The sequence below is a fragment of the Mytilus edulis genome, chromosome 12 (assembly GCF_963676685.1).
Source record: "Mytilus edulis chromosome 12, xbMytEdul2.2, whole genome shotgun sequence".
In the NCBI taxonomy this organism is placed as follows: domain Eukaryota; kingdom Metazoa; phylum Mollusca; class Bivalvia; order Mytilida; family Mytilidae; genus Mytilus; species Mytilus edulis.
The window spans coordinates 20,974,064-20,993,588 of NC_092355.1; the positions used below are offsets into that span (position 1 = coordinate 20,974,064).

At 32.2% G+C, this 19,525-nt stretch overlaps 1 protein-coding gene across 2 annotated transcripts in view; it reads left to right on the top strand.

The window, feature by feature from the left end:
- Positions 1–8,377: 8,377 nt before the first annotated feature.
- LOC139498000 (uncharacterized) overlaps positions 8,378–19,525 on the top strand; it is a 30,611-nt gene continuing 19,463 nt past the window's right edge. The window contains exons 1-2 of one of the 2 annotated variants that reach the window (XM_071286289.1): positions 8,378–8,482; positions 9,051–10,107. In XM_071286289.1, the coding sequence (XP_071142390.1) occupies positions 9,174–10,107 (934 nt within the window). In that variant the 5' untranslated portion in view covers positions 8,378–8,482; positions 9,051–9,173. Of the gene's footprint in view, positions 8,483–8,674; positions 8,811–9,050; positions 10,108–19,525 lie in introns of those variants that run through there. The other variant, XM_071286288.1, reaches the window with a different exon arrangement.

Here is a 19,525-nt window from a genome sequence, read left to right on the forward strand (position 1 = left end):
AAGGTATTCATGTGGTTCTCGGTAAGAATGTACTGTCATGTAATTGATATCCTAGTGGACGGTTGTTACTGTGTGCATATCATCATATATGTTTTTCTAGTAATGTGTTTAGAGAACAAAAGAAGATGTGGAGACAACTGTTCACAAGGGATCAAACGACACGGAAACCAACAACCATGCATAGGTCACCACATGGTACCCAACAACGAGCAAAGCCCACACCGCACAGTCAGCCCAGAAAAAGACCCGACATGATAAATATAAAACAATTCAAACGAGAAAACCAACGGCCCAGTGGCGGATCCAGCAATTTTCATAGGTGGGGGCCCACTGGCTGCCTAAGAGGGGTCCCGATTTCGTCACGCTTCAGTGATTCCCTTTATAAGCAACCAAATTTTTTTTTCTCAAAATGGGGGGGCCTCTAAATCCGCCTCTGCGGTCCAACCTATGTACAAAACAATGAACGGAAAAACAAATATAAGTTTGCAACACAGCAACAAATGACATTGAATTGAAGATATACATCAGGGGCCGTGTCAACGAAGCTGTCCTAGGACTAAGACATGTATTAGGATGGTCTTAGGACACGTCTTAGTCCTAAGTCGAGTTAACGAAAGTCTCCTAAAATAAGATATGTCCTAAATTTGGTCCTAAAGTTAGGATATACAATTAGGTGTCTTAGGATAGTCCTAAAGGTTACATCGTCCTAAAATGTAATAAAAACAACAAATATGGCATACACTCAATACTAAAAATACAAATACAATAATTAGATAAAATTAAAAAAAAAAATATTGTTTAATGTTTGTTAAAGATTTTATTGTATTATATTAAATTATTTAATAATTTTTTTGAAGCCTAAATAAAACTATCACCATAAGCAACATATTTTAAATAATTAAAATATGGGAAAAAGTTTACTTCTTTTTACCTTATCCTGATATGATACATGTAATGAAATCGAGTGGACCTAAGTACAAAACTAGTTTATGTTCTAAAATTGCAGCACGAATATCACAAAGTTTTGTGACCATTTACTTTTGTTTTCGTATTAAATTCATTTATATTTTATATCATATAGGTTCTAAAATACAATTCAGTCTATGTCATACAAATCTCTACATTTATTTGTAATTAAATAAATGTGTTAGGATGGTCCTAGGACCATCGTAGTTAGGACTGTCCTAAGACACCTTTGTTTTACATCCTAAGACATGTCTCAGACACGTCCTAAGACCATCCTAAATAATGTCCTAAGACCTATCTTAGGACATGTCCTAGGATACTTTCATTGACACAGTCCCAGAGACCTATAGACAAGTTCTGGTTTCAATTGTTTTACATTGGTGGTTTTATGAACTTTTTTTTTTTAGCTTACTGCATGAATGATATGGGTTTTGTTCCTTTTAGAAGGCCGTATTGTAACCTAAATAGTCGTTGACCTCTATGTCAATTAGTCTCTGGTGGAGAGTTCTATGATTGGTAATTTTACCACATCTTATTTTTATATTAACTATGTCCTTCGTTTCAAGTATGTTCCCCTTTTACAGTTTCGCTGCATTTTTGCACCTGTCCTACGTAAAGAGCTAATCGCCTTTTTTAGTCTTGTAAGTTTCGGGTGTGTTTTCTGGTGTTCATTTATATGTTTCAGAGTTTAGTTCGACGTCCAGTTTCGCTTAACTAGTACATATGTTTGTCCAGGGGCCAGCTGAAGTCCTCCGCAGGGTGCAGGATTCTCTCGCTGTGTGGCATTGAGCTGTTGTCTGCTCTTTGGTCGTCTAGTTGTCTCTTTGACACATTCCCAGTTTCCATTTTCCATTTTATTCATAAGCTTATCAAAAGGATATTCAATTAAATGATTCATATTTATTAAATGCACAAATAAAAACGTATGTATCTATAATACAGTCTTCCATGCTATACCGATCACTATAGTTGTTTATAAATTGGCATTTTATTGTGTACTCTTTTACATGGTTGTCTCATTTGCAAACATGGCTGCCACATATATATCGAGAATGGAAATGTGGAATTCTCAAAGAGACAACAACCCGACCAGAGAGCAGAAAACAACCCTATTTCATACTCAAACGTTATTATGGTCCTTATCATTTTTGTGCGTTGCTTCAAGGGAAATCATGATAGAATAATCAGACATTATGGTGGTCACCAAACGGTAGGAGACATTACCAGAATTTACAATGGGGAGATTCTTCCCTTCTTATTGTATACTTTCCTTTTCTTATTGTTAGTGCATTTATATAATATATACTATTGAAAAAAGGTGTTTAACAACACAACTTCTGATTGAAAATAAACTATAACAAAATCTCGATTTATCTGTCATGTTTATGTATTCTTAACCTTCACTCCTATATGTCTCAAATAAACTGACAACGCCATGGCTAAAAATGAAAAAGACAAACAAACAAACAATAGTACACATGACACAACATGGAAAACTAAATAATAAACAACACGAACCCCACCAAAAACTAGGGATTATCTCAGGTGCTCCGGAAGGGTAGGCAGATCCTGCTCCACATGTGGCACCCGTCGTATTGCTTATGTGATAACAAATCCGGTAAAAAGTCTAATTCGGTAGGTCACATTCATGAAAGGGAAGAGGGTTATAGTTACGACGTAAGGAACATATCCGATATCATTTGTGAAACGGTTATTCCATAACGGTCAACCAACTCCTCGTGATGGCGTCCGCAAAACTTACGAAGGGATGATTTCAACTTCACCATTTGGAAATCTTGGTTTAATATAGCTTCCTTGTGAGCAGCAACTCTCTATCAAGAAAATCTTGAAGGTCACAATTTCAACTCCTTTTGCAAATGGTCCAGTAAAAAGAATTATACTATGCGCAAAATTGACAAATCGGTGATTCTGACGGCACAATTTATTACAGAAGACAAAATCGTCCAGTTTATAAATTAATTTCAGAACATTTTGAAAATTTTCTACAAAACCATGATATGAGCCCTCAAAGTTAGATCCCCTCTGATGAATCTCACACGTTCTTTATAGTATTGTATATATATCCCGGTCGGATTTATTATGGGCCTTCAATTCAAGTATGTAAACGTTTTATACATACGACTTTTTCATGGTCTTATGTTGAAAGACGAGTCAAAATAAATAAGTACACTGAAAAATTGTCCTTTAAATTTCAGCATTTATTGACGTTCTTGGAAAAGGATATCAGTGGCGGATCCAGAAATTTTCATAAGTGGGGGCCCAGTGACTGACCTAAGAGGGGCCCGCTCCAGTCACGCTTCAGTGATTCCCTATATAAGCAACCATATTTTTTACCAAAAAGGGGGGCCGGGCCCCCTGCCCCCCCTAAATCCGCCTCTGGATATTGTGTTTCCGTATATTGGGGTGGGTGGGGTAGTGGTGAGTCAGATCAAAATTATTTTATTTTGACACAGGACATGACATATAATGAGTCATTTATTTATTTTTTTCTTTTGCACTTGGTTTTTATTTTACACATTAGATTACTCCACGTTGTATTACATTAAACTATGTTTTTCTTTTCAGGTATACATTGAAAAAGTTTATCCTTAAATGAGATTATCCGGATTGACTTTTGATTCAGTGAACGATCATCTGAAGTTCAGCGACTGGTATTTCAAAATAACAGTATATAGATTGTGGACTGTGAAGTTGCTGCTAGTATTTGAGAGCATTTGTCGATACTGTTTCGTACGGAAGCCGATAAGGGCCATTCAAAAAAAATATTTTATGTCGTAATTACGACATAGCATGTCGTAATTTCGACATAACATGTCGTTATTACAACATCGCTATGTCGTAATTTCGACATAACATGTCGTTATTACGACATCGCTATGTCGTAATTTCGACATATCATGTCGTAATAACGACATCACTATGTCGTTAAAACGACATAGCTATATCGTAATAACGACATCGCTATATATAAAAGAATATGTATTATGATTGCCAAGAGACTAAATGACACAGAAATTAACAACTATAGGTCATCATAATGCCCCCAATAATTAGAAAAGCCCCCGATTAGTCAGCTATAAAAGAGGGAGGAAAGATACCAAAGGGAGAGTCCCCGAAATGCTGTGTGGCAGACAGTGTTATTAATTAATTATTAGCTCCCTTGGTAAAACTCCAAATTTCATATTTAATGTATTTTATAGTTAAATAATTTACATGAAGCTTAATAAGTATATATTTGTTAATTGCATAGCTTTTGCTATTTGAATTCATTGGTTAAAGGTTTTTTATTTATATTGTAAAGTTTAATATTTGCATCGTCGCAAAATCTTTGGTTACCTTCTTTGGATACCTTCAGTGAGAAACTTATATATTTTTAAAATCCCATTTAAGTTTTATAAGATACCTGCCGTGGAAGGGCTGTTCAGTCAGACAACTTTGAAATAGACAAATAAGACGTGGAAATATATGAGGACTGACATTGCATGCCAATCATTCCATCTCCCTATATATAAGCGCAAACTACATGGCGTCTTGTAATAAGGGTGAATTGAAGTATTGATAGCTCTATTTCTACTTTCAAACGTTGGGCACGACATTCCTACAACACGACGTTACACTTTCACATTGCGGTGTCGAAGAGGGTTTGTGACTTCGTCTAATTTTTGCAAGTTTTATTCGTTTTTTTTATATTGTTGGTTGATTCTGGTTCTGTTCGTTTTGTGATGTCATTTTATAAAACATTACCTCGAGTTGTGGAAATCGATTTAATAATGTTTACCCTTTAAGTTATTTTAACTAAAAATGCAGTACTGTCGCAAGTAATGTAGGAAGGAAAGATGGGACGGAAGTACATGTATACGGTTTTCCATATTTTTGTTTTATCATAGGATGTTTAACTTTCAAGGTGCATATCATCTGTCATTGTAAAATTTCTATATCTTAATTCAATCAATACAAATATATCTGACACTCTGCAAGTAAATCGAACATTTTTACCCTTGGTTAAATTTGTATTTTCCCTGGCAAATAAGTTGTCGAAATACACCCCTTCAACTTACGCGTTAACTGATTTGAAAAATGAAATATCAACTTGGACAAAATGGCTACCGTTTGAAAAACGACTGTGTAGAGAAGATTTTATTGAATCAGCAATATTTGAACTCACATGAGGCAAATATTTGTACTTTTGTTAGATATTATTATTGTCTTACTCTTTTAATTCATTTTCTGCTATATCTACTTATAAAATTCACTTTCAGATGTTGAGTTAATGAAAAACGTCGTTGGACATTTTTCTTATTCCAGCTTAATATGCAGCCACCGAGTCAAATGAAATTTGGCAAAATAACGGCTTTAACGGCACAGAGAACCAACACATGTCGTTGTTCCTGCCAAGAATCAAGAAGATCAGAGAATAAGAAATAGGATCACTATACATAAGAGTTAAAACAGTTTTTCTTAAATGTAACGTTGGACATCCGTTTTTTTCACATAGCTTTCTTATTTTAATCCTCAAATAAACTAGATATTACTTAGTATATGATCAAGAGCTGTAAAAACATAATTTAAAACATATACTGAATTTGTTACAATATTGTTTCGTGTTTTCTAACATTTTTATTTTTATTTTATTTGCGAATGAAATTTCGAAGATTCTGTTTTAAATCCTAGGCGTTGTAGGAACATCGAGCCCAACGTTTGAAAGTAGAAATAGAGCAATCAAGACTTCAATTCAAACTTTTAACAAAAATCCTTAAGTTTGCACTTATTTGTAGGGAGATGAATAGCTTGACTTGCCTTGGTAGGAATGATTGTTAGACCTAACATACACGGTCGGGTCGGTATCATTTCATGGGATCTATAAAATATACAAGTTTCTCACTGAATATATTCAAAGAAGGTAACCAAAGATTTTGCGACGATGCAAATATTAAACTTTACAATATAAATAAATATCTTTAACCAATGAATTCAAATAGCAAAGTCTATGCAATTCACAAATATGTACTTATTAAGCTTCATGTAAATTATTTAACAATGAAATACATTAAATATAAAATTTGGAGTTTTACCAAGGGAGCTAATAATTAATTATAACACTGTCTGCCACACAGCATTTCGGGGGCTCTTCCTCTGGTATCTTTCCTCCCTCTTTTATAGCTGACTATGTGGGGCTTTTCTAATTATTGGGGGCATTATGATGACCTATAGTTGTTAATTTCTGTGTCATTTAGTCTCTTGGCAATCATAATACATATTCTTTTATATATAGCGATAGCTATGTCGTTTTAACGACATAGTGATGTCGTTATTACGACATGATATGTCGAAATTACGACATAGCGATGTCGTTATAACGACATGTTATGTCGAAATTACGACATAGCGATGTCGTAATAACGACATGTTATGTCGAAATTACGACATAGCGATGTCGTAATAACGACATGTTATGTCGAAATTACGACATGCTATGTCGTAATTACGACATAATCTTTTTTTTTGAATGGCCCTTATCGGCTTCCGTAGTTTCGAGTATTGTTTTACCTTTATCTGTATTTATTTCATCTGGTTTAACGATATTAAAGTTTCATATTGTTAAGTGTTTTCTTTTTATTCATATTCGTATAAAATTGAAGATACATTTTCAAACTATTATAACAAGCTTTTTGTACTAAAGTATGCCTTTAACATACATAGCAAAAGAAAAAAGTGAAATGCAGAAGATTTCATTACAGAATATATACATAAAAAATATTTTAATTGTTTGAGTTTGGGACCTCATTGGAATTTGTTCCATAATAAATCTATACACCTTAGTGCCGTATCTTTTAAAGAAATTTATTTTTAACAGGTAACTTTAAATCTATACTTCGCCATATATATATCCACAGTCCGTACAAAGGAGTAGGCTCAGTAAGACCCTTTTTTGCCCAAAAATTTAGCAGTTTTACAAAATTGTTAAAATGTAAACTTTTAGCTATTTATTTGAAAGAAGAATACTTCTGTTACATAAAAATGGGCTGTTTTTCTGACAATACAATGCACATGTATCGGTCACTAACATCTTCGAAATTTTAGCATTTTGGTTTTGACGGGTTCCGTCTGAAATGAAAGTGGCCGCATTTGTGGTAATTCTTGATATCTAATTTTAAGTTGTATTTGATGATGATACATAACATATATAAAGGTTGAAAATGAACACGGATGCTGCCACTTTCATTTTTGACAAAAACTAAACTATCTGAAAAGCGACATATTATGGCATATTTGATAATTTTTTCATAGCTAAGCTTGCATTTGAGCGTCTCTAATGAGTAAATCAGTTCAAATCTTTCACATAAACTAATTGAATCGAATGAACAGATGAAATAGACACTTAAGTGTTTAAAAAGTGTCCAAAATATTTCATCAGATAAACCTGGACTCGGAGGCCGCGGCTTACCGGACCTACTCCTTTTGGCGTCAACCTCTTTAAAGTAAAGCAATATAGGGGGTAATGCAATTGAATGATTTGCTAGTGTTATCTGATATTCATTGTTTTGTCAATGAATATATTTGTAATAAATTTCGGACAAAATAATACTATTTTGTAGAATAATATATAAATAGATATAGGAAGATGTGGTGTGAGTGACAATGAGATAACTCTCCATCCAAATAACAATTTAAAAAAAGTAATAACTTATATATAAAGCCTAAATGACACAGACGAAACTGTGAATTATATTTTTTTCTGTTTTGAAGTTAGAATTCTGAACAACCTCCTCAAAACATAACGATTTTTTGTTTATCATTTCTCTACGCCATTATGCAGAATATTAAGGGACTATGAATTATTATTATAAATCGTTCAGTTTGTACCCAAATGCAACTAATTTCAGAGATAATGCAAAAGAAAATAAGTGAATGCTTTAGTCCGAATGTCTTACAAAAATACATATAGCTTGGCACAATTTTCTGTACATGTATCCAAGTCAAAAATATCACAAAACACCAAAAAATCCATAGTACAAGTGAACGACGGCATTTCCACGCAGTATAGTTTGAAGTCAAAAATTGTACAGGTAGGAAAGCCATACGTTTATTTTCCCATGGTGAAGCCGTGTCTCTTTTCTGTTGTTAATTCCTTGTCATTCATAAAAAGGAACCGACGAACGAATTAGTCCTCATTCCGCTTAAAGATCGTCAAGAAAGAAACTTTATCTTAAAAAGACTTAGAAGCCGTACAGCGTTATCTGGACTCTTATCAAAGAAAAATCACAACCAGGTAAATCTTTATGTTGTTTACCATTTAGAATCCGATGTTGCTTGGGAAAATTAAATATGGGCTCTACAATAATTACGACCTGGCAAATTATGCTGCCATAATATGCAAAATACCTATAAAGTTCAAAGTTCATTTTGGCTTATTACGGGTTGTATATTTCCTTTACAAGTGGGCTATCTGTAAAGTTGTGTGCGTATCTTCGACTTCTTTATCAGGAATTTCATGGTAATATAAACGTTGATTTATCGCATTTTACGGCCAACATGTCCTCCGCGCGCGCTATCTTTACCGTTGGGCAATACACAATCAGTGATAAAGTTTTATCATTCTAGTTTTCGTATCTTTGCTCTGCTCTCGAACCATTTAGGGAAAGTTTGTGGACAATAACGCATGTTGGCTTGGAATTATTTTAAGACTTCTAAACTAAGGATTTAAAACCTTTCTTTCGTCTTCCAAATTCAAAAAGTTTAGAAAGGGCGTGGTTATACTTGATACTTAGGAGTTTATTTCTACCATTTTTTTTTATAACAATGTTTTTTGAATCACCGAACAGGTAAGGAGAACTTTTTTTTAACCTAGTCGAAAAGATTGGTCAGTGATTAAAACAGAAACTGGACTGCAGAAAAATAATATGTAATCAGAATAATAAACACAAAAAAAAATAATCTTTTTTTAAAATGTAAATCTTTTTATAATTTAATGTGTTATTGTTTTTAATTTTTGGAAATTGAAGACAAGTAGGTGTTTCTGCTGACGTTGTACAGTAGCTTATGTTCTGTTCTAATTTTAACAGGTGCGCGAGTTCACAACGACAGGTGACGAGAGACCAACACACAGGTATATGGATTTGTGACTTTGAACCGTACAAGCTAAAACAACGCCTCCTACATTCGAACCGTTATACTTTATTTCCAAAATGACGGAAGTCGACCAAGCTTGGCAAAATAATTCACCTGAAGCATATTCAGATGAGGAAACTGACCCAGCAGCTTGCGAAGAAATAACAGTCATATCAACTCAAGAACAAGAAAATTCTCAACCAAGTGATGATACGCATCATCACTTTTCAAGCGGTTCAGAGTCCACGGATATCAGGTCAAATTCTAACGTGGAACTCTACACGACGAACGGAGTAACTCCCCTCTGTCACCAAGTGGTAATACAGTCTGCTGAATCTGCTGCCGAGACAGCACAAGCCGTGGAAAGTATAAGTCAAGAAATCTCTAGTGAGAACCCGGATGAGGACAATACACTGGCACACGAAAGCGACGGTAATGTGACATACACGCAGTACAATATACAACCACCCGGTACTTTGACACAATTAACACCCGTGCCAACGTTTGAAACTGCCACGGGTCATTTATTACCTAAAGAGGACGTGGAAGCATTTTTTAGCAACATGGACCGACCAACAGCAACTTCTGTGACATTAACCACGCCCAATTATCAGGCTGGCACGGGGAACGGTGAGTTTACGACTCTGACACCCGCCCAGTCATTATACCAAAATCTGCTATCGAGTCAGCATCAGGTCACTGATAACAACACTGCCTACAACATGACAGCTTTGTATCCCAACCCCCGGGCTTTACAGATGCAGTACGGGGTGACCACGACGGGGTGGAATCTATCTGCCACGGGCGATGCTCTATACAGTTCTCCGTCATCTAGTCCTTCCGCTGGTAAATACAACAACTTTTCCATGACAAATGATCCCGGGTCTCCGTCCAGTGGCCGAAGTGATAATTCTGTGGACACACCTTACAGTAGACCACCAATGTATACCAACTTTATGACACAAGATGGAGTTCCTGGGTACAACTACACAATACCATACGGCTCTCAGGGTAAGTCTTTTATTTAACAAATATATTTATGCTCAGAATGTCATTTACTTTATACCTATTCCATGCATGTATTTCATCCTGCCCCGAAATTCTAACCACATTGTCTACACAAATTAATATATTCGAATATCTTATTTCAGTGTACATAGGTTAAATGTATTTTAATTTCTTAAAAAAAAAAAAAAAAAAAAAGTATTTATACTCATACCGTATTTCATGCTTCCCCGAAAGTCCAACCATAATGTCTGCATAAATTAGTTTATATATTCAAATATCTTATTTTATTAGAACAGATTTTTAAACATTTTCATTTTGGTATTTTTTTTAATTTTTTTTTTTGTATGTTAATTTCAAAGTCTTACCATATTATCTACACAAACTAATTTATATATATTCGAATATCTTATTTTATATGGACATATTTAATGTATTTTCATTTTCCTTAAAGGTGTTTTCTTTATACTTTTTTAAAATTTATTTTCGTAAGTTGATTGTTTGCTTCCCCGAAAGTCTAACCTTATTTCTACACAAACTCATATATTATATCTTCGAATATCTTTTTTTTTTTTATCTATATGTACACATTTTTTATACATTTTTAAATATGAGTTTTTGTTTACTTTTTAAAGTTATTTTTGTATGTTAATTCATTAGTTGATTGGGTTGTTCTATATATTCGTATAATTATGTGAACGTGTTGTGGAAAGACGACAATTTCTTTGCAAATAGAAATGAGAACATGGTTTTGTGGATATTATTTGAACATTGTCTTCGTGGGTATTTTTGTTGTTGTTGGGAAAACAGCTTCCACTTTTCTGTTTTTACTGCAATATTAAATATTCCGGCATAGGTTTTAGCCATCATATACATTACTATTAATCATAACCGCTTAAAGTTTAAATTAGTAGAAATAATTTCAAAACTGTCTGTATTGAAATTTATTACAAACATAATTTAAAATACATAATTATTTAACATAACTGAGTGAACTGACATAATACAAGAAAAAATTTATTTTTAAAGTGTTGCTAAATATAAATATATATTTGAAAAAATAAATGCATGAGTATTTTATTTTGAACAAAAACAACACTTTATACTAAATACATTTTTTTTCTAATTTAAGGCCCGTTACACGCATTTTTTTAAAATTGTTAAATAGTCAAATATGTACATGTACGGTTAAAAAACATGAATAAAAGTCATTTATGAATAAAGCCGTTTTCGGGAAGAACAAAAATTGTAAGAATGTAAGATAAATAAATATTTTTTTCTTTTTTAAAGTTACAATTTATAACTCAAGTCTGAACTTAGTATCATATTTACTTCTTAAAGTTAATTTAGGAAAAAATAATTTTAATAAAACCATTGAGTTTATTATGACCCAATGGTGTCATCATGTCAGCGGCATTTGTTTCTAATTCACAGACTCGTATAAATTCACTTTTAATTAACAAAGTGTGTTGGTGTCAATTCCATCAAATATTTATTATCAAAGATGACATGTATATTGCCAGAAACTTAGTGGTCTTTGTAATGGCATAAGATCTATTTATTATATGTTTCGTAAAACATGAATTTGATTTATGAATAAAGATTAAAACTGTAGGTTGATATTTCTTCTTTTTTTTTTAAGGTTTACAAAAAAAATCTTTAAGTTTTTTTAATTTCGAAGTGACATTTATATATTTTCTTTCAATTTTTTTTTTTAATTTAAACAATATTCATGTATAAATGGGAAATGTATATAGACTGCAGTAGTCCATGAACGTATCCACATTGAAACATGCATGTTTTTTTAAAAGATCTTCACCGAATTCGGAAATGTATTAACAAAATAAAAATGAAGAAAAAAATAGTAGAGCTATGCTTTTTAAGTTTTGTTACAAACAGACGAAAATCCAAAATTCCAGGACTAAAGATTTTAAATTGTCCTGTAAACAACCTCGAGATTAAAGGTTGTCTTATAAGGCGTTATATTTAAAAAAAATTATTGCAATGCAAACAAATTAATTAGCATATACAAACAAAATGGGCTTCAGTTTCTTGTTATTGTTCAATGTAGATATTTTTTTATTAACCACTTTGAAATAGCCATATAAACGAATTCATTTGAAAAATTTCTTATTTTTCAATGTGTATTGAGACATTTTATATATCACTGATGTATATATGATAAGAAATTGTAACTGTTTATAAGAAACTTAAAAACTTATTTTTTCCATCTTAAAGACCGAATTTAAGCTTGTTTTTCCCTTATTCTTTCAGAAATCATTCAAATTGGTTTGATAACACCCTCCCCATTTCCTTGTCCAGAACTTGAAATTTGAAATTTTGAAGCAAAATTTACAAAAGACAGTATTGTTCTTCAATCAGTTCCTCATCCAAAACTCTTGGAACCTCACAGAAAGATAGCAAACATTTTTTGAAGTTGTGTAGCTTTTACGTTGATATTGTTGAAGATATTTTCCCTCATTTTTTCTCATTTTTTCTCATTTTACATTTGCATCAAATTGAATGTTCATTCTTCATGCATTGTTTTACACATATCCTGCGCAACTCGGCCATATGACTTTTTTTTTGTTTTATCCATTTCAACATAATTTCACAATTACAATTGTAGAAGAGAGGCGAAAGATATCAAAGGGACATTTAAGGTGGTGCCTAACACTACAGGGAGATAACTCTGTAAAATCAGCTAAACGTTTTAATTACGTTGAGTTGTTAAGGGAATATTAAGCTTCTCAATGATCAAAATAAGTGTTTGTCAAACTGCTATATAACCAGTGTAATTTTTCTGATTAAACGGTTGGTTCAAAATTTTTTAATTTTTTATATTTTTGTCAAAGGGTCAAAGTAAATACTTTGTCAAAATTTTAAGAAAATGAAACGAGCCAAATTAATTTTAGTTAAGGTGTTGGGTACCACCTTAAACTCTGCAAATAAATAATTTTTTTAGTCGAAAATAAAAGAGTATGAAATTGCATATTTTACGGATAACTATTACTCTTGTGTCCAGCTTCCTTACCCAGTTTGGCCGGTCACAAATTAATAAATTGAATAAATGAGTTAGTTTTTACAGAGACATATATATGTATATATGTCTCTGATTCAAACTCCATGTATATGTCAAAGGGTGAGACTTGAACAAATCGCTAGGGAAATCAAAAGAGAATTATAATACAAGGGTACCAAGCTGTTTTCTTTTTGTTTCATGCAACAAGAGTATATACAAAATCAAGCAATTTTTTTGCTAAACTTATCATAGTGTGTGTAAAAAAGCACATTACTGTGAAAAATGTCAGCCATCTTGAATTTAATAGTTGTATCTTGTACATAAAAGCTGTGACAGTAAGTCTCGAGTGTTTGCAGTAACACAGATTTTAAAGCTATAAATTACCAGATTTACTGCCGCTTATTCAAATATTTACAATCATAAACATGTACTCTAAAGACTCAAATTATGAGAATGAAATTATGGTGCGTTTTAAATTTGCCGTTTTATGAACCAAACAGCAAAAAACGTGTTCCAAATGACATTAAACGAATAAAAACTGAGTGTCGGCACTTTATGGTATTTTATGTACCATGTATTCCTTTTAATATCTTTGATTATTTTGGGGCAAGCAATTAAACCTGTATAAACGTTAGTTGTTTATCCTCGTCCTTTTCACATTTCTGTTTGAAACCGATGATAAGTACATGTAGTACATGTTGCACCAATCATAGATGTAATACAATGCATGCACCAATGAATATGGATCATGCAAATCGAAACGTGTTGCCATAGTCTTAGTGGTTCATTGGTGTTTTATACATACGGTTTCATATGTCTGATATTTGATTTTGATCAAATATTTTCAAATTAATATCAAAGTTTGTTCAATTATCTATTACATGAGACTGAAAACCAAACTATGTAAAATTGCCATTTTAAAGTTATAACTTGCAAAAGGTTATATTTCTGCTGGGACTATTATACACCCATAGTATAATAGTCTCAGATTTATGTTATGACACATCTATACTCTGTGTTCTTTTTTTTATAAGTACCAAACATTCACAACGATTTATCAAAAAAGTCGGTACGCATCTATAATTTTCATTTCATTAATTGTCAAATAACCACACGAATTTAGTCTTGAAAATTGCATATTAATTAATATATCAATGGATTACCTTTCTTTAGTATTATCCTTTATATTTTATTGTCTTATTAAAACGCCATTGATGAGTGCAAAAGGGAATGACAAAATTCGTTCTATCCAAAACTCAAAATAAATAAAACAATGAGAAATATGCTTAATCCCTTATTTTGTCATGATATTTGGTACACGGAAAGGAAGCAAGACAAGTCGCCCCACTGCCAAAACGGCCCACTTACTTTTTCACCAACTCGCCCGGGCCCAACTTTCTAAGAAATCGCGCAAAGTGACCCATGTTTACCAACTCACTGTTAAACACTTATCATGTGTATTCTGTTTCAATTATAAGAATAATCCAAAAGAAGTTTGTGGTAAATGACAATTTTAGCGCTTCATGATTTTATCCGTTTGGGTTTAAAACACAGCTGCAGTTGTACGATGTATTGAAGCCCGCATAACAAAAACACCAACTTCCGAAATTTAACTCTGATAATCGCTTGATTGTTGGTTGCTTCACTTCCAGTGGCAAATAGTTCATGCATGTTCAGATACCCAAAATAGACGCAAAAACAAAGATACAACAAGGAACAACACATGGCCCCGATAGCTTGTGATGGTTCTGAACCTGCTTAATTCATGTTTTCTTTCTAAGCTTTCCTAGTATATGACTAAAGTATTAAGAAGTATACATGTATATACCATAATGGTACTGATATACTATTGAATTAAGATAAGAAGTTTATGTCTTGTAAATAGAGGGATTGGCTGTAGTGTCTTGATAGAAGTTTATTCGCCTTAGTAGTTTTGGTATCATCGAAACCGCCATTATTTTTTTTTAAAGTTGATTTCAAGGAAAAGGAAATTATTTTTTCTATATTTAATTCATTTCAAACATTTTCATGTAAACCCATTTAGAAATATATCCAAGAATAAAGGCGAAAATGTTTCTAGGTTTATAAATCATGTCCCTTTATTTCATTTAACTTCAGGTAGCCGTATACACTGAGACGTTTTTAGTCGATTTTGACCTATAAATTTCCGCGAAAATCAATTTTGCTTTAAACAAATGACATGTTGTTCCTCGTAACCTAGCAACAATCTTAGACCAAGTGTTGTTTTGTAAAAAGTTTCATTATAAATAATCCAAGACTTGACAACTGACTGTTTAGGTAGATTACTCAAACTTTCTAAAACTTTAATATTGCAGTTGTTTTGTTTCTCAATTTAATATATTTTAGCTGAGTAGTTATTTTGAAACCCTTTCAAACAAATTTCCTATTCATTGTATAAGTTGTAAATTTACGGATAAACTTTGAATAACAATACCAGTAGATTAATATGAGAGATACGGTTTATTTTGTTTCTTGCCATTTTTGTATTGTCCATTTAAGGACCAATTGTGTCGTAACAATAGCTCGATATGAGAGATACAATTTAAATCTATCTCTTACCATTTTTTGTATTGTTCATTTTAGAACCAATACATTTTTTCCGTCCCTTAATTTTGTATAGTTCATATAATGACCGACCGTGTGTCGAAACTGGATTGCCCGATATGAGATATGGTTTTATTTGGTCACTTTCCATTTTTGTATTGTTCATTTATTGGTCAACTGAAGTACATATATAGTTTGCCCGTCTTCGAGATACGTCAAATCTCCAAGTTAGGTCTCTGACCTTCATTATCATTTCTGCAGTACATGATTGTAAAATAAATTTTAATTTGCAATGAAAATCTGAAACATAGACTCAGACCTATACTATACGTACTCATGACTTATGTTAAAATAATATTTTTGAAAGTAAATCGGCAACACGAGCCTATAGTTGTTGAATATCGCCTTTCTATGAAATGTTAAAAATTTTTCTCTTAAGAATGTTATCGTTATAGAAAAAGAAAATCACTCCCTTTCTCAACAAAACAAGCATTTCAGTTTGGTTCAAACATTGACCTTAGGTTTTTTACTCTGCAAAGAAGGATATAAACAAAATTTCGAAACATTTATAGATTTCGTCTGAAATTTTATTTTGTTTTACAGACCCAAATCATTTAGACATGTCTAAAGTTGTTTCAAGTCTAAAGTTGTTTCAAGTTATATAAACATGTTAGACAATCATGTACCAACTAACATTTTTGTGAAATGAAAAAGGTTAAATTTATTCAACAACACTATTTTTTTTTTGGTAAAGTTTTTTTTGCCTTATCTCAATGGTTTTATTTATTTAACTGAAAAGTTCCACCCTAACTCCCAGACAATGTCCAACTAGTGTTTTTACATATTGGAATTAATTTTATTAATCGAGAGAATTTAATTCAACATCAGATTTCAACCATTTTTACAAAATTTCGAATCATTAATACAGTGTCCAAAGTAGGTAAGTAAGTACATTTTTATCATACTAAAGTGTGGTTTTTTATATAGATTAGAACGTTGGTTTTCCCGTTTGAATGGTTTTACACATGTCATTATTGGGGGGGGGGGGGGGGGGGGGGTCTGTATAGCTTGCTGTTCGGTGTGAGCCAAGGCTCCGTGATGAAGACCGTACTTCTATTTATATAAGGAGATGTGGTATGAGTGCCAATGAGACAACTCTCCATTTTTATCATACTAAAATGTGTTTGACAAAGTAAAATACCAGTGTTGATTTTGGACGCCTTTCTATTCTCTAAATTCCTATCACAAACTCGAAATCTTATAACAGTTATGTCCCTTTCGTTTGGTTTACTCGAAGAATACTGTATGTTGAATTATAATTATAGGGATTCATGGCTAAACGAATTTCTGCTACATTTTTAATGCTACATACTTGAAAAGTCAAACATGACTTCATTTGTAACTGTTTTTCGTCCCACATTTTTACCTGTATATATGGAGAAAGATAATTTAAAATTGAGAACTGTATCTTTTATAATGTCAAGAAGTCAAACGTACAAATTGCAATTTGTCGCCTAAATTGCTCTTAGTTTTCATACAAATATTTCCCCTGGAAACATAGAGTCATATTCGACAAAATATGAATGTTATCTTGAAAGCAGGTATTCAGATTTATTTGTTTTTACATTCACATGCTGCATATTTTTAAGCTTAAGCGGAAAGGGTGGGGGGTTGTCAAATACGAGAAGAAAATTCAACAGGATCACCAAAAAATACAGCTCTTATTGCATTTTCAGTAAATAAATACTTGGATTTGATTCCGTCATCTCTAAGTCTCAACTCATTAGTTTGTACCATAAATATAAGGTAATAATCATTGCATCATAAAAGTCTTTTTATAAGCAATTGTCATTACAAAAATAGCTTCTTATACTATTTATGAATCTGACCCATTTTCGATACAGATATTTCCATATTCTATTTTTATGTTATTTCCAAATATTTAATAAGTCCTTAAATCTATGTGGTTCATAATATAAATACAATTATTTATTAAATATATCACAAAATTATTCTTTTTGAAGTAAACTGGGATTTTTTAAAAACATTAGTATATGAGAAAATTTAAACTGATAACACAATATGATATAAGTAAATCAAAATAAATTTGATATAATTCATTTTATCAACATATATATAGTTAGGTAGAAAGAAAAAGATAATAAACAAAGTACACCCGACCAACCCCTTGTATATGATGAAGGATTGTCTGAATATATTATTAAAGACTTAATCTAGATTTTTACCAGGTGATAACTCATGGTTTTTTGCCAAAAGACGGCGTTGTCTCCCCTTTCAAAATCATCTGCAATGCATTCTCTGGAAATCGGATGAAAATAAACATGTCAATGCGGAAAATGACTGAATATTTCGTACTCCCCATATCTTGAAATGCTTTTTTATGTGGCTTTTGTTCAGATTTTAAAGTTCACTGTTCACTAAAACAACCTTATCAATATTTAAACATATTTAGCAAACTTTTAAAAGTCCTTGGACATTTCGAAGTCCACAGGTCTTTTGGTCTTTGTGTCTAGTTTACATGTGAACAGCCCAGACGTTGTTCTCTGTCAACACGGCAGTGTATAAATTGTGGTACAAAGTTCTCATTAGAGATAAAATATTTCGTTGTTATCTTGTATTATCTCTGACCTGATGACAGAACGTACAAAATACGACAGAATTAGTCTCTTGTCATCGATTTAATATCTAAATATTTTATCTTTTTGATAAAATTCTAAAAGCATGTTATCTATTTTCTGTATGTTTACATGCTGTTTTTCATTCATTAAGTTCATTGTGGATTCTTCAGGTAGTTTTGTCATCGGCTTTGTAATAATTAATAATGTATGATATATTCTGGGTTTAAACAGAAAGTATATATATATAACTTAAAACTCTTGAAGAAATACTAGTGCAGATGTTATAAAACAATAGCAGAAGAAAATACGATTGTAGTCATCTTTCCTTTACCAATTACATTACATATGATTCATCCCTAAACACCATCTAAACACCTAAACATGTTGAGACACGAGACATGTTTAGACCTAAACATGTTTAGAGACAAGACATGTTTACACTTAAACATGTAAAAAAAAAGTGCACAAAAAATGTGTTTAGGATTGTGTTTAGAATCTAAACACCATTTTTACAGTGTATGGAAAGAAAATTGTATGCCTGAAAAAGGTCTGAGGCATAGAGATACATGCTTGTTTAAAATGGAATAAAAAAAACCCCGAAAATATCCCTTTTGTTATGTACTTATAAGAAACATACCATAAAAAATTGAATAAAATATTAAGCAATTTCAAGTCATTAAAAATATTACATTATATCACTATATCTTCCCCACATTTCCTTTTGTTCATTTGCAAAATTCTCATTTGATAGTCATATAATGGAATTGGGAATATTACACTGTAGTTTGTCTTTTGATCGCAACAGTTTTCTTTGTTTGTCGTGGCATCGTAAAGTTGATCAAAGTTTGTCTTCGACATGGGTGTTTGACTATTTGGTATCTTCTGCATCTCTAATAACATTTCGTCCTAAACATGAATGATATATTTGCCACTGGACGTTAAGCAACCAATATAATCTATCAATCTTATATAACATTGAATTTGTTTTAAACTTTGCTAACCGTCGCACTAAGTCATGCAACTGTTGGGACATACATATATAAAACACTTCCTTTTTTTGGTAAACAGAAACAAAATAACTTAACGGTATGTTTATTTTTACTCATTGTTGAAGTCCGTATGCTTGTCTATTATTGCTTACATCCACTCAGATCATTTGGTCTTAAGCTGGTTATCGGCTGACAATAACACTTTGTTC